Source organism: Stomoxys calcitrans, chromosome 4 (genome assembly GCF_963082655.1).
Source record: "Stomoxys calcitrans chromosome 4, idStoCalc2.1, whole genome shotgun sequence".
NCBI classification, from domain to species: domain Eukaryota; kingdom Metazoa; phylum Arthropoda; class Insecta; order Diptera; family Muscidae; genus Stomoxys; species Stomoxys calcitrans.
Genome location: NC_081555.1, coordinates 111,190,590 through 111,208,617, shown reverse-complemented (window position 1 = coordinate 111,208,617; position 18,028 = coordinate 111,190,590). Strand labels below are relative to the sequence as shown.

At 39.5% G+C, this 18,028-nt stretch overlaps 1 protein-coding gene across 1 annotated transcript in view; it reads right to left on the bottom strand.

Moving 5' to 3' along the window:
- Positions 1-18,028, bottom strand: part of LOC106086915 (protein rogdi) — a 37,477-nt gene that overhangs the window by 11,497 nt on the left and 7,952 nt on the right. The window contains exon 4 of the mRNA XM_013251735.2: positions 13,198-13,355. Coding sequence (XP_013107189.2) covers positions 13,198-13,355 — 158 coding nt within the window. The remainder of the gene's footprint in view (positions 1-13,197; positions 13,356-18,028) is intronic.

Here is an 18,028-nt window from a genome sequence, read left to right as displayed (position 1 = left end):
TGTCCGTCTGTCCATGTTTATTTGTGTACAAACTACAGGTCGCAATTTTCTTCCGATCATCTTCAAATTCGGTACAGGCATGTTTTTCGGCCTATAGACGAAGCCTATTGAAATTGGAAAAAAACGGATCAGATTTGGATATAGCTACTGTACATATGTTTGTCTGATTTGTAGTAATAATGCAATAAAAAGTTCATTTGTTAACTGATTCTCTCGAAATATGTTTTTTTTTGCTACACTATTGTTTGAATAGAAACCATTAAACAATGTTCTAAAGCCGGACAATATCCTGCAATGATATCTCAACTTAGGGAATTACTTTGAAAAAACGAAGAAGAAAAAAACCGGATCCCCCATGGTGACGGCCCCCGCCTACGTGTTTAGGACCATGATTTGCGTATCTGAGGGTGCAGTGCACGCGATGGCGGATGCTTTGGAAAAGTACAAGGCAGACAATACTGCCATACAGGAGGTGCGATGGCTCGGGAAGGGCTATACAACAACTCCTAGTGGTGACACCCTATATTCTAGCTGTCATGAGACGAAGCATGAATATGGCTGTGGATTTGAGGTTAGTCGGAGAATGAAACACCTTGGCTCCAGCTTTGCTCTGGTGGATGAGAGGCTAGCCATAATCCTCATAAAAGCCAAATTCTTCAACATCAACCTTATTTGAGACCATACCCCGACAGAAGACAAGGACGAATAGATCAAGGATATTTTCTAGGAGCGCATAGAAAGGGAATATGATAGCTGTCCCGCCCATGATATTAAAATCATATGGAAGGTATAGGGAAGAAAAATAAATTTGGCCAAACAGTAGATAAATTAAGCCTATACGAAGAAACTTCCAATAATGGATTGAGGCTAATAGACTTCGCCCCAGCAAAGAACATAGTAGTTAGTAGTAACAGATTCTAACATCGAAGGATTCACATGGCCACATGGTTTTGATCGGTCACCCGATATAAATCCTAGAAAACAAATATTGTAGATCATGTTGTGATAGATGGAAAACATTCAATAACCGTGCTAGATGTACGATCGATCCGAGGGACGAACATCGATTCGTATCATTACCTTGTTGCAGCAAAGGTTCGCACCCGTTTGAACATGGCGAGGAAAGTGCGATTTGACACTACATGGAAGCTGGACAGTGAAAAGCTGCAAACGCAAAAGATGGCAACGGCATACTCCACTCGACTGACCAAACTGCTTGATGAAAGCACTCCTTCCACCGACGATATAACGACGCAATGGCAATCCATTGCCCAGTTCATGGAAAATGCCGTGAAATCCGTACTTGGGTACAGAAAAACCCCCTAAAAAAACTCATGGTATGACTAAATTTGTCGAAATTCTACTGAAGCCAAGAATGCGCCATACAGAACGACCCTGCAGTCAGGGTCGATACCTTTACAGGTGAAGGATAGCTATTGGGAGAAAAGGAGAGAAACGTCTATTCCTCAGAAATAAAAAGGAAATAGAAAGAAATGAGAGTGAGTAAATTGAGATGCACTGGAGTCAGAACGAAGTTCGGAAATTCTACCAAAGTATTAAATATCAATCCGATAGCTCCAGCAGAGACAAAGAAGGAACTCTGGTAACTGCTGTAAAGCTGTCCGTGCCAAATTTTGTGCAGATCGGTTAAAAATTGCAGGTACTACGGGCATTTTTAGTCCAAATAAGTGCAATACATATATATGGGAGCTATATCTAAATCTGAACCGATCTTTATGAAATCTCTCAGATATGTTGAGATCAGTACCAAAACAATTGGTGCCAAATTTTGTGCAGATCGGTTGAAAATTGTAGCTACTACGGTCATTTAAGTACAAATCGGGCGATATATATATGAGAGCTATATCGAAATCTGAACCGATTTTTACCAAAATCAATAACTAAATTTCGTGATGATTGGACAACAAATACAACCTGCACTTTGATTACAAGAATACATGGACTCAAAGACGGACAGACGGACGAACGAACGGACACCTAGTCAAAACGAGGTCCACGTAGCAGTAACCCGGCTGAAAAGCTATAAGGCAGCAGGAGCCGATGGATTGCCGACTGAACTGTTTAAGACCGTAGACAGCACGCTGTTAATAAGTATGCATCAGCACGTCTACACATTAGGCTAGAAGAACGCATACCCGTTGATTGGAATCTCAGCATACTATGTCCCGTCCAGACGAAAGGGTACAAGAAGGGTTGTGGCAACTATAGAGGTATAAATCTCCTCCCCATCGTATACAAGATACTTTCAAGCGATCTATGTGAAAGATTAAAGTCTAAAGTTTACAAAATAATTTGGCCCTATCAGCGTGGCTGTAGACCTGGTGAATCTTCATAGCACAGATGTTTACATTGCGCCAAATCCTGGGAAAACAACAGAGAAGAACAAATCAACACCAACTGTATTTTTAAACCTTCCCCCATAAGATGGGTGGTATACCAATTTCGTCATTCCGTTTGTAACACATCAAAATATTGATCTGAGACCCAACAAAGTATATAAAGGGTGATTTTTAAGCTATTATCTTTTTCGCTGCACTAGTTGAAACAGCTCATGCACATTTTGTGTTTTGTTTCACTATCCAACATCTTCAGTTTGCTCTATAATTTAACCATGAATCGTGTAACAAACGAACAACGCTTGAAAATTATTGAATTTTATTATCAAAATGCGTGCTCTGTTGAGAAAGTTCATCGCGCGCTTCATTGTGTTCAGCGAAGGAGCTCATTTTTGGTTCAATGGGTATGTAAATAAGCAGAATTGTCGATTTTAAAGTGAAGATCAGCCAGTAGCATTGCAAGAGCTACCAATGCATCCAGAAAAAGTTACAGTTTGATGCGGTTTATGGGCTGGTGTCATCATTGGACCGTACTACTTCAAAGATGATGCGAATCGTAACGTAGCTGTGAATGGTGAGCGCCATCTTGAGATGTTATCCAACTTTTTGTTGCCCAAAATTCAAGAGCTTGACTTGCATGACATATGGTTTCAAAAAGACGCGTAAGAATGGATTATTGAAAGGAGAGTTTGATGAACATTTTATTTCAAAGTTGCGACCGCTCAATTGGCCGCCAAGATCGGGCGATTTAACGCTTTTAGACTATTTTGTGTTCGGTTTTGTTAAAGCTCATGTCTAAACAGACATGAAAGCTTTAATTGACGCATTTGAAGACAACATTGAAACATTTATTCGTGAGATATCGTCTTATATGGCTGCTATGTCAGGTTATCAACCGATTTAGATCGTACTGGGCACAATTGCGTCCTCTACAAGCTCAAGAGATCAAGACCCAAGATCGATTTTTATCGCAGCTATATCAAAACATAAACCGATTCGACACATTTACAATCCCAGTTGACCTACACTAATAAGAAATATTTGTGCAAAATTCAAGCGCCTAGCTTTATTCATTCGAAAGTTTGTGTGCTTTCGACAGACGGACGGACGGACAGACATGGCTAGATCGACTTAAAAAGGCATGACAATCAAGAACATATATACTTTATGGGGTCTTAGACGTATATTTCGAGGTGTTACAAACGGAATGACGAAATTAGTATAGCACGTTTCCTATGGTGGAGGGTATAATTGCATGAGATTCCGGTGAATAAGGGCCTACATAAAAAAAAAAAAAAAAAACAAAAAAATCTGTTCAAAATTGCATGCGGCATGATTGAGACAGAGGGCTAATGTTAGTTCGACTAATGATATTAATATGATATTAACTTTTAACGCCAATGAAATTTTATAGGATCTCAGATCGATATTTTAAGTTAGGTTAGGTTCGGTTGGGTTTAAATGGCAGTCTGCCATCAAACTCACTTAGACGTTTTTATCCATTGTGATACCACAGAAACAGAAGAAGGAATATGCTTTCTAATTCCTGCCGTTGAGCCATCCAGATCGCTTTAAAAAAGCCCAACAACTTGCGAATGTTCACATCCTCGTGGGTGGCCCAACTGTGATTCATATGTTAACGTGAACTATTAGTTAGCATTTGACCAGTATTGGTTCACACAAAAGCGTCATTGATACTTCCACCAATTAATAAATACTTGGGTATTACTTGAGCAGCAACAACGGATCACCCTTTATATCCACCATTTGTAGTAGTCTTCATATATAGGTTGCCCAAAAAGTAATTGCGGATTTTTCATATAGTCGGCGTTGAAAAATTTTTTCACGGCTTGTGACTCTGTATTTGCATTATTTCTTCTGTCAGTTATCAGCTGTTACTTTTAGCTTGCTTTAGAAAAAAAGTGTAAAAAAAAGTATATTTGATTAAAGTTCATTCTAAGATTTATTAAAAATGCATTTACTTTCTTTTAAAAAATCCGCAATTACTTTTTGGGCAACCCAATACATACTATACCAAGTATTTACATGGCTCATGAGGGTTACATTGCGTATGAGAAATAATATTACATTACTTATACGTACACTGGAACTTAATTTACAGTTAAAGCTAATAAACCGCCACCGAAAAAAGTCATTATTTAATTTTTAAGAATAACAAGTAAAAGTGTGCTACGTTCAGTCGGGCCGAATCTTGGGAACCCACCACCATGGGTTCTGCTAAAAATTTATACAAAATAAATTTAGTTGAAGGGCATAATTTTCTTTAACATACCAAACTTCTGTCAAAGCCTCTAGTGAGCGAACAAGGATTATCGGAAGACCGGTTTACATGGGAGCAATGTCAAGTTATAGACAGAATTGGACCGTATTTGGCACATAATTGAAACACCGCATGTAAAATTTCAGCCAAATCGGACAAAAGATGCGGCTTCCAAGGGCTCAAGAAGTCAAATCGGGAGATCGGTCTATATGGGAGCTATATCAGGTTCTTGACCGATTTGGCCCGAACTCGACAAAGTTGTCGGAAGTCATAGCGGAACACTACGTGCAAAATTTTAGCCTAATAGGTCAAAAATTGCGGCTTCCAGGGGCTCAAGAAGTCAAATCGGGAGATCGGTTTATATTGAAGCTATATCAGGTTATTGACCGATCCGGAACGTACTTAGCAATGTTGTTGTAAGTCATAACAGAACACTATATGCAAAATTTCGGCCAAATCGGAAAATATTTCGGCTTCCAGGGCCTCAAGAAGTCAAATCGGGAGATCGGTTTATATGGGAGCTATATCAGTTTAAGGATCGATTAAGACCGAACTTGACACAGCTGTTTAAAGGAACACCACATGCAAAATTTCAGCCAAATTGAATAAAAATTGCGGCTTGCAGGAGCTCAAGAAGTCAAATCGGGAGATCGGTTTCAATGGGAGCTATATCAGGTTATAGACCCATTCGGACCGTACTTAGCAATGTTGTTGGAAATTATAACAGAACACTACATGCAAAATTTCAGGCAAACCGGACTAACATTGCGGCTTCCAGAGGCCCAAGAAGTCAAATCGGTTAATCGGTTTAGATAGGAGCTATAGGGTGATTTTTTTGAGGTTAGGATTTTCATGCATTAGTATTTGACAGATCCGGTTTGCTCGGGACCGAGCTTAATGCGGAAAATCAAAAACACGGTTAATATGGGGGTTTTCTTCAATTTCATTAATTAAGTGGCAAAAATGCACTTTACAGGGCACACCTCCGATTTCGCTGAAATTTGGTATGTAGGTGTGGGTTAACCCCAGGAACACGAATCAGAAGTCTATTTTTGGGGCAAATGCTCCTGGGCCCTCCGAGGAGCCAACCTAAGCAACAATAGTGGTATCAAATGAAAGGTATTTTCGAGTAGATTACAAATATGCTAAATCAGACATACAAATTGGACCCGGGAACGACCTACGGGGGTCTTAAGAAGTCCGGAAATATTACAAAAAAAGAAGCTAGTGTTCGACAGTGGCGGCGAAGAGGAAACTGCAGAACCAATCCCTGATTATGGTATAGAATGTTTACGTCCTAGTCACAATGAGGTCCAAGTAGCAGTGACCTGACTGAAGGAAACAAGACACCAGGAACCAATAGTTTATTTATTTATTTAAATATTTAAGACGAGAGGCGACACTGTTAAGGCGTATGCATCACCTCCCTGCGGGATCTGGCTAGCAGCAGGCACTCACGATAATTGAAACCTCAGCATACTATGTCATCTACACAAGGGGACAAGACAGAATGTACCGAATAAAGAAATAATACAAGATACTCTCGGCCGTACTGTGGGAATGAATAAAATCTAAAGACAATGATATAATCGGGTAAACGCGACTTTAAACCTGGTAAATCCACTATAGACCAGATATTCGCACTGCGCCAAATCCTGAAAAAGCCAAAAAGATATGTCAACACCTATTTTATCTTCTACAAAGTCGCTTTCGACAGACCCATACGTTCAAAGGTACTTCATGCCATGTCTGATTTTGGAATACCTTCAAAATTTACAAGACTGCAGGATGACCATTGCTGATACACGTTCCTCTGTAAGAATAGGAAAGAATCTCCCCAAACCATTCAATACCAAATGAGGTTTGAGACAAGATAACAGCTTACAGTGTGACCTCTTTAATATCATGCTGAAGAAGATTATACGAGATGCAGATATGAATAGGTATGGCACAGTACCCACACGAGAACACATGCTACTCGCCTATCCCATGGACAGCGATATCATGGGTTGGAAGTAGTAACTGCAGCCTTTGAAAGGATCGAAAGAGAATCAGTGAAATTAAGTCTGACAGCGAATGGAGAAAAACTGGATGGTATCAACTCCCACAACCTCTTGTATACCCGAGCACATAAAGAAATTGAAAAAAGTTGGACACCCCAAGTTTGAAATAGTCAGCAACTTTATTTACCTCGGCACTGCCGTAACCGAAACGAATAGCCCCGGCTAGGGATAGCTGTGAGCACCACTCAGGCTGGAACTTTGAGGCCCGATCATCGCTGTCACGAGAAGCTTAGCTGCGAGCTACCGGGCGCGTCCATAGGTTGCGGATAGTAGAATGCTCTATACGGAGTAGCTGCAAGGGCAGTCGCGAACAATCAGCGGGGATTTTCAGTGGGAAGCCGGGAGGAAACAGCACTTGCATAAATACTGAGTGCGTATTATGAACTCAATGGCCACCCTGTTCGTGCGGCGATCGGTCCTTTCGACCGGAACGAGCTTGCTCAAGTACAACAGCTTGACCAGGATCGCCACCTCTACATGAAAATGTGGCAATAACAACAACAACATATCGAATGACATTAGTTTTGATATAAAGGGAAGAATAATGGTTAGGTTAGGTTTAAGTGGCAGTCTGCCATCAGACTCACTTAGACGTTTACGTCCATTGTGATACCACAGAAACAGAAGGAGGAAGACGCTTCTAGTTCCTACCCTTGAACCATCCAGATCGATTTAAAAAGCCCAATAACTTGCGAATGTTCACATCCGCTAAATCTGAAAGGTTTTCAAAGAAATGAAAACCTAAAGTGGAACTCCTTCTACCTGCTAGTGCGGGACACAGACACAGATGGTATTCTATAGTCTCTTCTTCTTCGATGTCCTCACAGCTTCTGCAAAAATCGTTGCTGGCAACCTTCAGTCTGTCAGCATGTTTTCCGATTAGACAGTGACCTGTCATGACGGACACAATGACTGTAGGGAAGAATAATATTGACAACAGATTTTACTTTGGATAAGCGAGCAGTTTAGAAACAAGGCCACCAGTCGACAGACGAAAATTACACTGTACAAGACACAGATACTACCCGTGTTGCTATATGGTTCCGAGGCTTGGGTACTTGTGAAAACAGTCGAAGCATTGCTTGGAGTGTTTGAATATATTCGCAAAATTAATGGACCACTTTTGCATTGATGTAGAATATGGGAGTCGTATGAACAAAATGTATGCAAATGCAAATTTGTCCATTATGTAACAGGGGTAGATTACGAATACACTGTGCCAAATTTCTTCGAATTCGGGTAATAAATGGATCTTTTATGGGCTCAATACCTATATCGGGAAATTGGGCGTTCGGTCTATAGGGCAGCTATATCCAAATATAGTCCGATTTGAACCACACTTTAAAAAAATGGGTAGTAGTCTACCAGAACTTACAGTGCTAAATTTCATTAAAATCGGATTAAAAATGACCAAATCGTTGCCTCAAGGCTAAAATCCGATTTAATGAGACCATAAGATCAGGTTTATATACAAAGAACACGAAATCATCAAAAATTTTTGGAAATATTTTTAAACCCAAGATATCTGTAAAATTATAAATACCCAGCTTTTAGGTATAAATGGGTAAATACCTGGGTATTTACCTAATTTACCGGGTATTTACCCAATTTACCATGTAAATACCTTTTGGGTATTTACCCATCGCCCATTTCTAGCGATGGACCCTTACCCTCTACCCCAAATTGCAAATTTGCCCATTTCATTATGGAACAGGGACAAACTTCTCACATATCAACAAGTGCTGTCCATTTCAAGTTGAAGTTCAATGATAACCCATCTACCATTGAAGGGTCATTGGACTGAAATTTGGCACATGAAGTCCACTTCCTTCAATAATCTAAATTATTGTCCTATTTAAATGAACTTTGTTTTTTGATGTAGGCTTTTGAGGTACATACCTAAATACTGGTGAGCGAGGTCCATAAATTTTCATAGACCCACATAAAGTGATCTGCTGTTTTAACTTCTAAAGTACAAGTAAAGGCATCGAATTGTTTTCTTCCGATAACCTGCATAGAAACTGAGCTAAAAATGAGAACACACATTGGTATCTAGAATCCATGGAAGTGGGAGTGCAAGGTACGCCCCTCCGAAACTAAGTACGTTTGGTCTTGATATTTATAGGTTGTTTGGTATATGTATTGTTCTAAAATGTTTAAGAAATGTTACCCCATCTTATACAAGTTGCCTTATATATTAAATTCAATTTGTGTTAGTTTGTTTCTTTGTTTGTCGGTTTGTTTGCTTGTTCCGTATAGACTTAAAAACGGCTGAACCGATTACCTTAAAATTTTCACAGATTGTATAGGTTGGTCTGGAAGAAAACAGGCTATATAATTTTTTGATATTGGGAGTAGTACTACCCAAAAATGAAAGTGGTCCGATTGGGACAATATGGGATTCAAATGAAATGTATTCAAGAGTAGAGTACGAATTTCATAATAAAAGTTGGATCCAAGTACCTGGGGGCTGCCCCAGCCCAAAAACCCATTAAAAAGGTTTATTTGACGATACATGACAATATGGGACTCAAATGAAAGGTATTCGGGAGTAGATTACGAATGTGGTCAGGAAGTAGGAATAGGCTTTTTAATTTATTGATAACGGAAGGGGGCGGACCGTCCACCGTTACCGCAAAAACACACACCCAAAATCAACAGTGGATCGATAAGGACAATATGGGTATCAAATGAAAAGTACGCGGGAGTAGATAGCGAATCTGATGTCGAAGTATAGGGGTTCACCCCATCCCCACAAAAACGGCCAAAATGGGCACATAAGCCAATCGGATATATGGGACTCAGTTTGCTTGTTCCGTATAGACTGAAAAACGGTAGAACCGATTTTCTCGAAAATTTCGCATATAGTGTAGGTTGGTCTGGAGGGAAACATAGACGATATAATTTTTCGATATCGGAAGGGGGACGGACCCTTACCCTTATGTCAAAAAAACACCCCAAAATCAAAAGTGGACCGATTAGGACAATATAGGTATCAAATGAAATGTATTGGAGAGTAGAATACGAATATGGTATTAAAATTTGAGTCTAAGTACCCATCAGGCCGCCCCAATCGCAAAACTCCCCCATCAGACATATTGGACGTTTATTTCAATATGGGGCTCAAATGAAAGGTATTCGGGAGAAGATTTTGAATCTGGCATACAAAATCATATCAAGGTATAGGGGGTCACGCCTCCCCTCAAGAACGCCATTAGACCCATTATGACTGTATGATACTTGGCTGAACCGATTTTCTTAAAATTTTCATGGATTGTATACGTTTGTCTGGAAAGAAACATAGGCCACATAATTTTTAGATATAGGGTGGAGTCGGACTCTCCCCTTATCCCAAAAACGCCACCCATATCCGAAAGTGGTCCGATGGGCACAATAAGGGTATCAAATGAAAGGTATTGGAGACCAGAAAATGAATATGGTATTAAAATTTGGGTTCAAGTTTAAGTTCTCAACCACAAAAACTCCTCTAAACAGATATATTGGAAGTTCATGTCAATATAATACTCAAATGAAAAGTATTAGGCAGTAGACTACAAATATGGCATAAAACACAAGGTCCAAGTAATGGGAGGTCGCCCACCCCCAAATACCCCCAAATGGGCATATTAGCCGACCATGGCTAAATGGGACTCAAATAAAAGGTATTAGGGAGTAGATTACGAATATGACATTAAAATTTGCGTTCAAGTCTAGGTGGCGCTTTTCCTCCTAAAGATACGTCAAATGGGTTATTTGACCCATTATGACAATATGGGACTCAAATGAAAGGTATTTGAGAGTAGGAAACGAATTTTATATCCAATTTTGGAGCCAAGTGTTTTAGGGTACGCCCTATAGCGCCCCCAAACTGAACTTAATTTCCATTGGGAATAAGGAACGAATTTGATATCTAATTTCAGTGCAAAGTGTCGGTGGCCGCCCCAGCCCCAAAACACCGTCCAAACGGTTTGTATTTACTGGCTATGGCAATATGGGGCTGAAATTAAAGGGATTTGGAAGTGCAGCACGAATTTGATATCCACATTTGAGTCGAAATGTCTGAGGTGCCATCCCTCCCCTAATGAGAACATTACCCTAAGGAAGAACCCGGAAAATTTTTTTAATGACCTTGCATGGCATTGTTTCTCGCAAATGTCGTCACGTCAACATTAAGAGGGGAGAAACACCGAATCTACTTCCGTCACAGGCTACAATGGCACGAATTCGTTATCCGCATTCAGGGCGAAGTGTAAAAATTGCAAATTTTGCCCATGAACATTCCACTAAGGAACAGGGGCAAACTTCTCACATATCAATGAGTGCAGTCCGATTCAAATTTAAGCTCAATGATAAGGGGCCTCCTTTTTATAGCCGAGTCCGAACGGCGTGCCGCAGTGCGACAGCTCTTTGGAGAGAAATTTTACATGGCATAGTACCTCACAAATGTTGCCAACATTAGGAGGGGAAAACCACCGCTGAAAATTTTTTTCTGATGGTCTCGCCAGGATTCGAACCCAGGCGTTCGGCGTCATAGGCGGACATGCTAACCTCTGCGCTACGGTGGCCTCCGGGCCTCAGGGCGAAGTGTCCCCACACTAAAAGAAATTAAAGAGTTATAGAAGGCGCAGTATAGCGAGCCGCCTTCGGCTAGTTTTAATATACAAATTACAAATTTTGCCCATGAACATTCCACTAAGAAACAGTGGCAAACTCCTTTTATAGCCGAGTCCGAACGGCGTGCCACAGTGCGACACCTCTTTGGAGAGAAGTTTTACATGGCATAGTACCTCACAAATGTTGCTAGCATTAGGAGGAGCACTGAATTTAATGCTACATCTTATGCCTCTAGACATTGTGGCTACCCAAATTGTAGCGACCACTATTCCTGATAGAACCGATTGGAACAATGTTATCCCTGGTAACAGAAGTTACATAGACTTCTATACGGATGGTTCCAAACTAAACGACCAGGTGGGCCTTGGGGTGTACTCTAAAGATCTAGAACTGGTCATATCGAAGAGGTTACCCGACCACTGCAGTGTGTATCAAACAGAGATCCTTGCAATTAAGGAAGTGGAGGAATGGCTAAGATATAATGTCATTATGACGATTGGCATAAATATCTTCTCAGACAGCCAGGCAACCATTAAATCCCTGGAGAACGTATTTCTAAACACAAAAACCGCCCACGACTGTCGCAGATCTCTCAACGAGATGGCGGAACGGTCCAAATTCACCTGTTCTGGGTGTCGGGCCACAGAGATATTCCAGGGAATTCTAAAACAGACGAGCTTGCGAGACTAGGAACTACCTTACACACTCCAGTGACACTGGAATCTGTGGGTTTGCCTTTAGCGACATGTAAGCTAAGTTTTCAGGATCAGGCCCGAAGGGGATCGAATGATAGATGGTGACAAAGAAGGGGCTGTGAGCATTCCAAAACTATGTGGCCTCATCTAGACTTGAAGAGGTCTACAGATTTACTGTCATTGGCTAGAACAGACGTCTCAGTCATGACAGGTCATTGTCTAATCGGAAAACATGCTGACAGACTGAAGGTTGCCAGCAACCACTTTTGCAGAAGCTGTAGGGACGTGACATCGAAGAAGAAGAGACTATAGAACACCTTCTGTGTGTGTGTTCCGCATTAGCAGTTAAAAGGAGTTCCACTTTCTCATTTCTTTGAGAACCTGTCTGATTTAGCGGTTGCCAGTAACGACTTTTGCAGAAGCTGTAGGGACATGACATCGAGGAAGAAGAGACTATAGAACACCTTCTGTGTGTGTGTGTCCTACTCTGGCAGTCAGAAGGAGTTCTACTTAGGTTCTCATTTCTTTGAGAACCTGTCTGATTTAGCGGATGTGAACATTCGCACGTTATTAGGCTTTTTAAAGCGATCTGGATGTAAACGGTAGTAACTAGAAGGCATCTCACTTCTTCTGTTCCTGTGGTATAACAATTGACGAAAACGTCTAAGTGAGTCTGATGGTAGACTGCCACTTCAACCTAACCTAACCTAACGGATAAAACGATCACAGGACGTGCGCTGAGCACAATAAATTCGATTAAAGAGAGTAATGACCAGAATATATGACAAGATATGAGGAATAACTTGCTCGGTCATATGTTACTAGACTGATCATTGACTATTTGGAAAAAAGTGAATGGGAAGTTTTGGCTCACTCGCTTATAACTCAAATCTTGTCCTTGTGACTATCTTTTTTGATCGATATAAACTTATGTCTAAAAACAAAAAAATAGAAAATATTACAAAAGTTGTTATTGTAAAATAAAACACCAGTTTCAAAATATAGGGCTACGAAAGTCGTAGGCATTTCAAGCAAGCATGCAAAATAAAAAGATGAGATTTAACGAATACATATATACAAATATTGAAATGTGCATAGAAAACAAATCATAAAAATGATTGCAAAAATTAAAAGACAAAAAATTCACACCACAATTTCCTAATTTGTATCATATATAAGGTACTTACCGAAATTTATAATTCTCATCAACATTATCAATATGATTAATAGCCTGTTGTAAATGATTGGCAGCATCTTGTACTTGTTGTAATTTCCAGGGAGCATCGGATGTAATTGTCGTTCGTTGAACTTGGGATGAGGAACGTTTCAGTTTGAAACTAATGTCCTGCAGTACATAGAAATGGTAAAGCAACAAACACAAATAAGCAATTAGGCTAATGACATAATTTATATAACAAATGGTGTGGACGAGGGTTCCTATGAAAGTTTGAAAAATTTTCAAAATTGAATAATTTATAGGTCGTTTATGTATTGCACTCCAGTTGGGTTGTCAGGAGATAAACTCTTGATATAAAAATTAGTATAACGTAGGAAATTTTTATTTAGTACAGTCAATATCTGCGTTTTGAACATTTAGCTATTAAGTAAATTGTAAAAAAAGTATGCAATTCACAAAACAAGTAAAAAGGCATTAAGTTCGGCCGGGCCGAAATTTGGATACCCACAGCCTCGGGTATATATGTAAACACCCTTTCGTCACAATCTGGTGAAACTTGGATAACTTAAGCAACCAAATGCGGCACGAACATTGAGTGGTCTAAAAAATATAAGTCACTATTCAATTTTGTAGAACAAAATATAGGTATTTTTGGCAGCTATTGGGTTGCCCAAAAAGTAATTGCGGATTTTTCATATAGTCGGCGTTGACAAATTTTTTCACAGCTTGTGACTCTGTAATTGCATTATTTCTTCTGTTAGTTATCAGCTATTACTTTTAGCTTGCTTTAGAAAAAAAGTGTAAAAAAAGTATATTTGATTAATGTTCATTCTAAGTTTTATTAAAAATGCATTTACTTTCTTTTAAAAAATCCGCAATTACTTTTTGGGCAATCCAATATATACAACTATAAACCGATCTGAACCATATAGGACACGGATGTCGAAAAGTCTAACATATTCCATTTTCGGCCTAATGAAAGTGGTGTAGATGTTAAGAAGATCAGACGGAGTAAAATAATTGTTACACAGTTTAAGGAAGCCTAACCACTTGAATGCTTCAAGAAATGCCCTGCGGTACACCTGCGGTCAATTTTTGCTCATTGGATGAGAGCCCATCTATAACGACTCGAATAGTGCGATCTCTGAGAAAGCTCGAAATAAATCGAACGAAGCCATTCCCGACAGCAAATGCGACAAGCTTTGATAGTAGTGCACCGTGTCAGACCCTATAAAACGCCTTGGAGATATCCAGAGCCACAACCTTTCTCTTACCAAACTGGTGGATTAGGCGACTCCAACGTTCCGACAGAAGTGCCATGAGGTCGCCCGTAAAGCGATTTCTGCGGAACCCATACTGTTGGTCGATAAGAAGGCCATTAGACTCTTAATACCTCACAAGATGGTCATGCTCTTCATGACCTTGGAGAGAGCAGAGTATATCGCAATTGGCCGATAATTCGCAGTGTTGTTTGCCCGTTCGCAACCTTCCAACGCGCCGGGAAGACTCCCGCACGGTAGGCAAGGTTGAAAAGGTTACGTAATGGACGAGCGAGCGTCTAAGAACACATGCAGAAGACAAGTGTTGATCGAGACGTAAATAAATCCAGGCCCGTGGATTTATTTACGTCTAGATTCTCAAGAACCCTTTTAACTCCACGTGTTCGAAAATATATTTGGGGCATGACGCCAGATACATTTTCGATTGGGGGGAGTGGTTGATTGCTATCCGGCAGGGAAGAGTTCCCTGCACATATATCAACCGGGTCAGTGAACGGTTGATCATCCTTAACAAGAGTTGGAATAAATGAAGAATTACCCTTTACTCTTTTCATGAACGACCAAAAGCTTTTACTAGTACGCAGACGCTGTTCGTAAAGAAATTTTGTGCGCCTAAACACACGAAGACCTTGCCTGCTTGCGCAGCAGTTCAGTATTGGCATTTTTATACAAGCGTCTCGTTAAACCAACTTTTGTCGTCTGATTTAGCCGTAAATAAATAAATTTCCTTATTCCATTTAAAATTATCTTCTCAATCATTTCAGCAGTAGCATTTATATCGTCATCTAGAAAACGTAGTTTCTAATTAAAATGCTGAAAGAATCCATTGAGCTCAGCTCAACGTGCTTTTTCGTACAAAAATATTATCCGTCTCGGGACTGGAGAAGAAGCAGTACGAAGAGCGGAATACTAAAAAGATGCTGAAATAATGCAGTGATTGGAGTTACCAAGATCTCTATCAAATTTTTGATTCAGGTCCCAAGAACTCATATAAAAGTAACATTTTCATGCAATAAATCTACTTTTTATGGGATTAAGACCCTAAATTGGAAGATCGGTCTATATGAGAGTTATATTTATGTAGTCTGATCTGACTCATGTGGTTCGGATGTCGGGAGGCTTAAATCAACTCACTATATAAAATTTCGACGAATTCAGGTTGTAAATAAAGCTTTTATGAACTTTAGACCCTTAATAGGCATATCGGTCTATATGACAGCTATATCTAAATACATCCCGATATTTACTATAATTGTGTCAGATGGCGGGTGGCTTAAAACAGCTTACTGATTCAAATTTCAGTAAAACTGGGTAATAAATGCAACTTTTATGTGTTCCAGTCCCTTAAACGGCAGATCGGTCTATATGGCAGCTTTATCTAAATATCGTTCGACCTGAAACATATTTGGGACGGATGTCGGGAGGCTTAAAACAACTCACTGTTTAAAATTTCAGCGAAATCGGATACAAAGAAAAGGTTTTATGGCCTTCAAACCCTTAATCGGCATAATATAATCCGATCTGAACCATATTATGGATATTGGGATGCTCAAAACAACTCACTATTTCAAATTTCAGCGAAATCGGGTAATAAATATAGTCGGATCTTAACCATATTTGGGTCCAATGTTGGCATGCCTAAATTTACCACTGTTTCAAATTTCAGCGAAATTGGTTAAAAAATAAAGCTTTTATGGGCTTCAGGACAAATCGGTCTATATGGCAGCTATATCTATATTGGAGGGCTCAAAACAACTCACTGCTTTTATGGGCTTCAGACCCCTTATCGGCAGATCGATCTATATGACAGCTATATTTTAATATAATCCGATCTGAGCCATATTTGGGTCAGATGTCAAGAGGCCTTAACTACCCACTGCTTCAAGTTTCAGCGAAATCGGATAAAAAATAAATCATTTATGGGCATTAAACCCTTTTTCGGCAGATCGGTCTATATAGCAGCTATATCCAAATATAGTCCGATTTGGCCCGTTCAAGAACTTAACCAGCGAAAACCAGCATCAAAAAGAAGTATCTGTGCCAAATTTCAGCTCAATATCTCAATTTTTGAAGACTGTAGAGTGATTACAACAGACGGACAAACACACGGACATCGTTAAATCGTCTTTGAATTTTACGACGATCCGAAATATATATACTTTGTAGTATCGGAAATTGATATTTCAATTTGTTGCAAACGGAATGACTAAATGAATATACTCCCTATCCTACGGTGGTGGGTAAATAAATAGAAATTTTTATTAAAAATTTGCCCGTTGGCAACGCAACTGAAGTTGGGTTTCTATCCATAATCGATCGAAATTTCATAGAAACTTTGTCTTCAGAGAACATTTTATAGAAATATTGTCTTTAGACAAACATTTTAAGAAATTTTGGGCTTATATTAAATTTCATAGAAATTTTGTTTTTAGACTTAAATTTGCGGATATTTTGTGTAATAAAAAAATTGTTAGAAATTTTCTTTTTATACCCTCCACTATAGGATGGAGGTATATTAATTTCTTCACTCTGTTTGTAACACCTTGAAATATGCGTCTGAGAACCCATAAAGTATATATATATCCTTGATCGTCATGTCATTTTAAGTCGATCCGGCCATGTCCGTCCGTCTGTCTGTCGAAAGCACGCTAATTTTCGAAGCAGTAAAGCTAGCCGCTTAAAATTTTGCACAAATACTATTTACTAGTATAGGTCGGTGGGATTGTAATTGGGCCAAATCGGTCCATGTTTTGATAAAGCTGCCATATAAAGCTATCTTCAGTCTTGACTACTTGAGCCTCTAGAGGGCGCAATTCTTGTCCGATTTGACTGAAATTTTGCACGTAGTGGTTTGGTATCGCTTCCAGCAACTGTGTTAAGTACGATTTAAATCAGTTCATAATCTGGTATAGCTGTCATATAAACCGATCTTGAATATTGACTTCTTGAGCCAAAGAGCGCGCAATTCTCATCCGATTTGGCTGAAATTTTGCAAGAGGTGTTTTGTTGTGACTTCCAAAAACTGTGCTATGTATGGCGCAAATCGGTACATAACCTGATATAGCTAACATAAAAACCGATCTGGGATCTTAACTTCTTGAGCCTCTAGAGGGCGCAATTCTCATCCGATTTGGAAGAAATTTTGTACAACGGCTTCTTTCATGACATTCAACATACGTGTCTAATATGGTTTGAATCGATCAATAGCTTGATAAAGCTCCCATATAAACCGACCTCCTGATTTTGCTTCTTGAGCCCCTACAAGGCGCAATTCGTATCCGAATGAACTGAAATATTACACAATGACTTCTACAATATTCAGCATTCATTTATGGTCCGAATCGGACTATAACTTGATATAGCTCTAATTGCATAACTGTTCTTATTCAATATTCTTTGTTTGCCTAAAAAGGGATAACGCGGATAGAAATCGACAAATGCGATCCATGGTGGAGGGTATATAAGATTCGGCCCAGCCGAACTTAGCACGCTCTTATTGTTTTTATTTAAATTTAAATTTAATTTTCGTTTTTCTTAGACATAACAAATTGTCCTTCACAA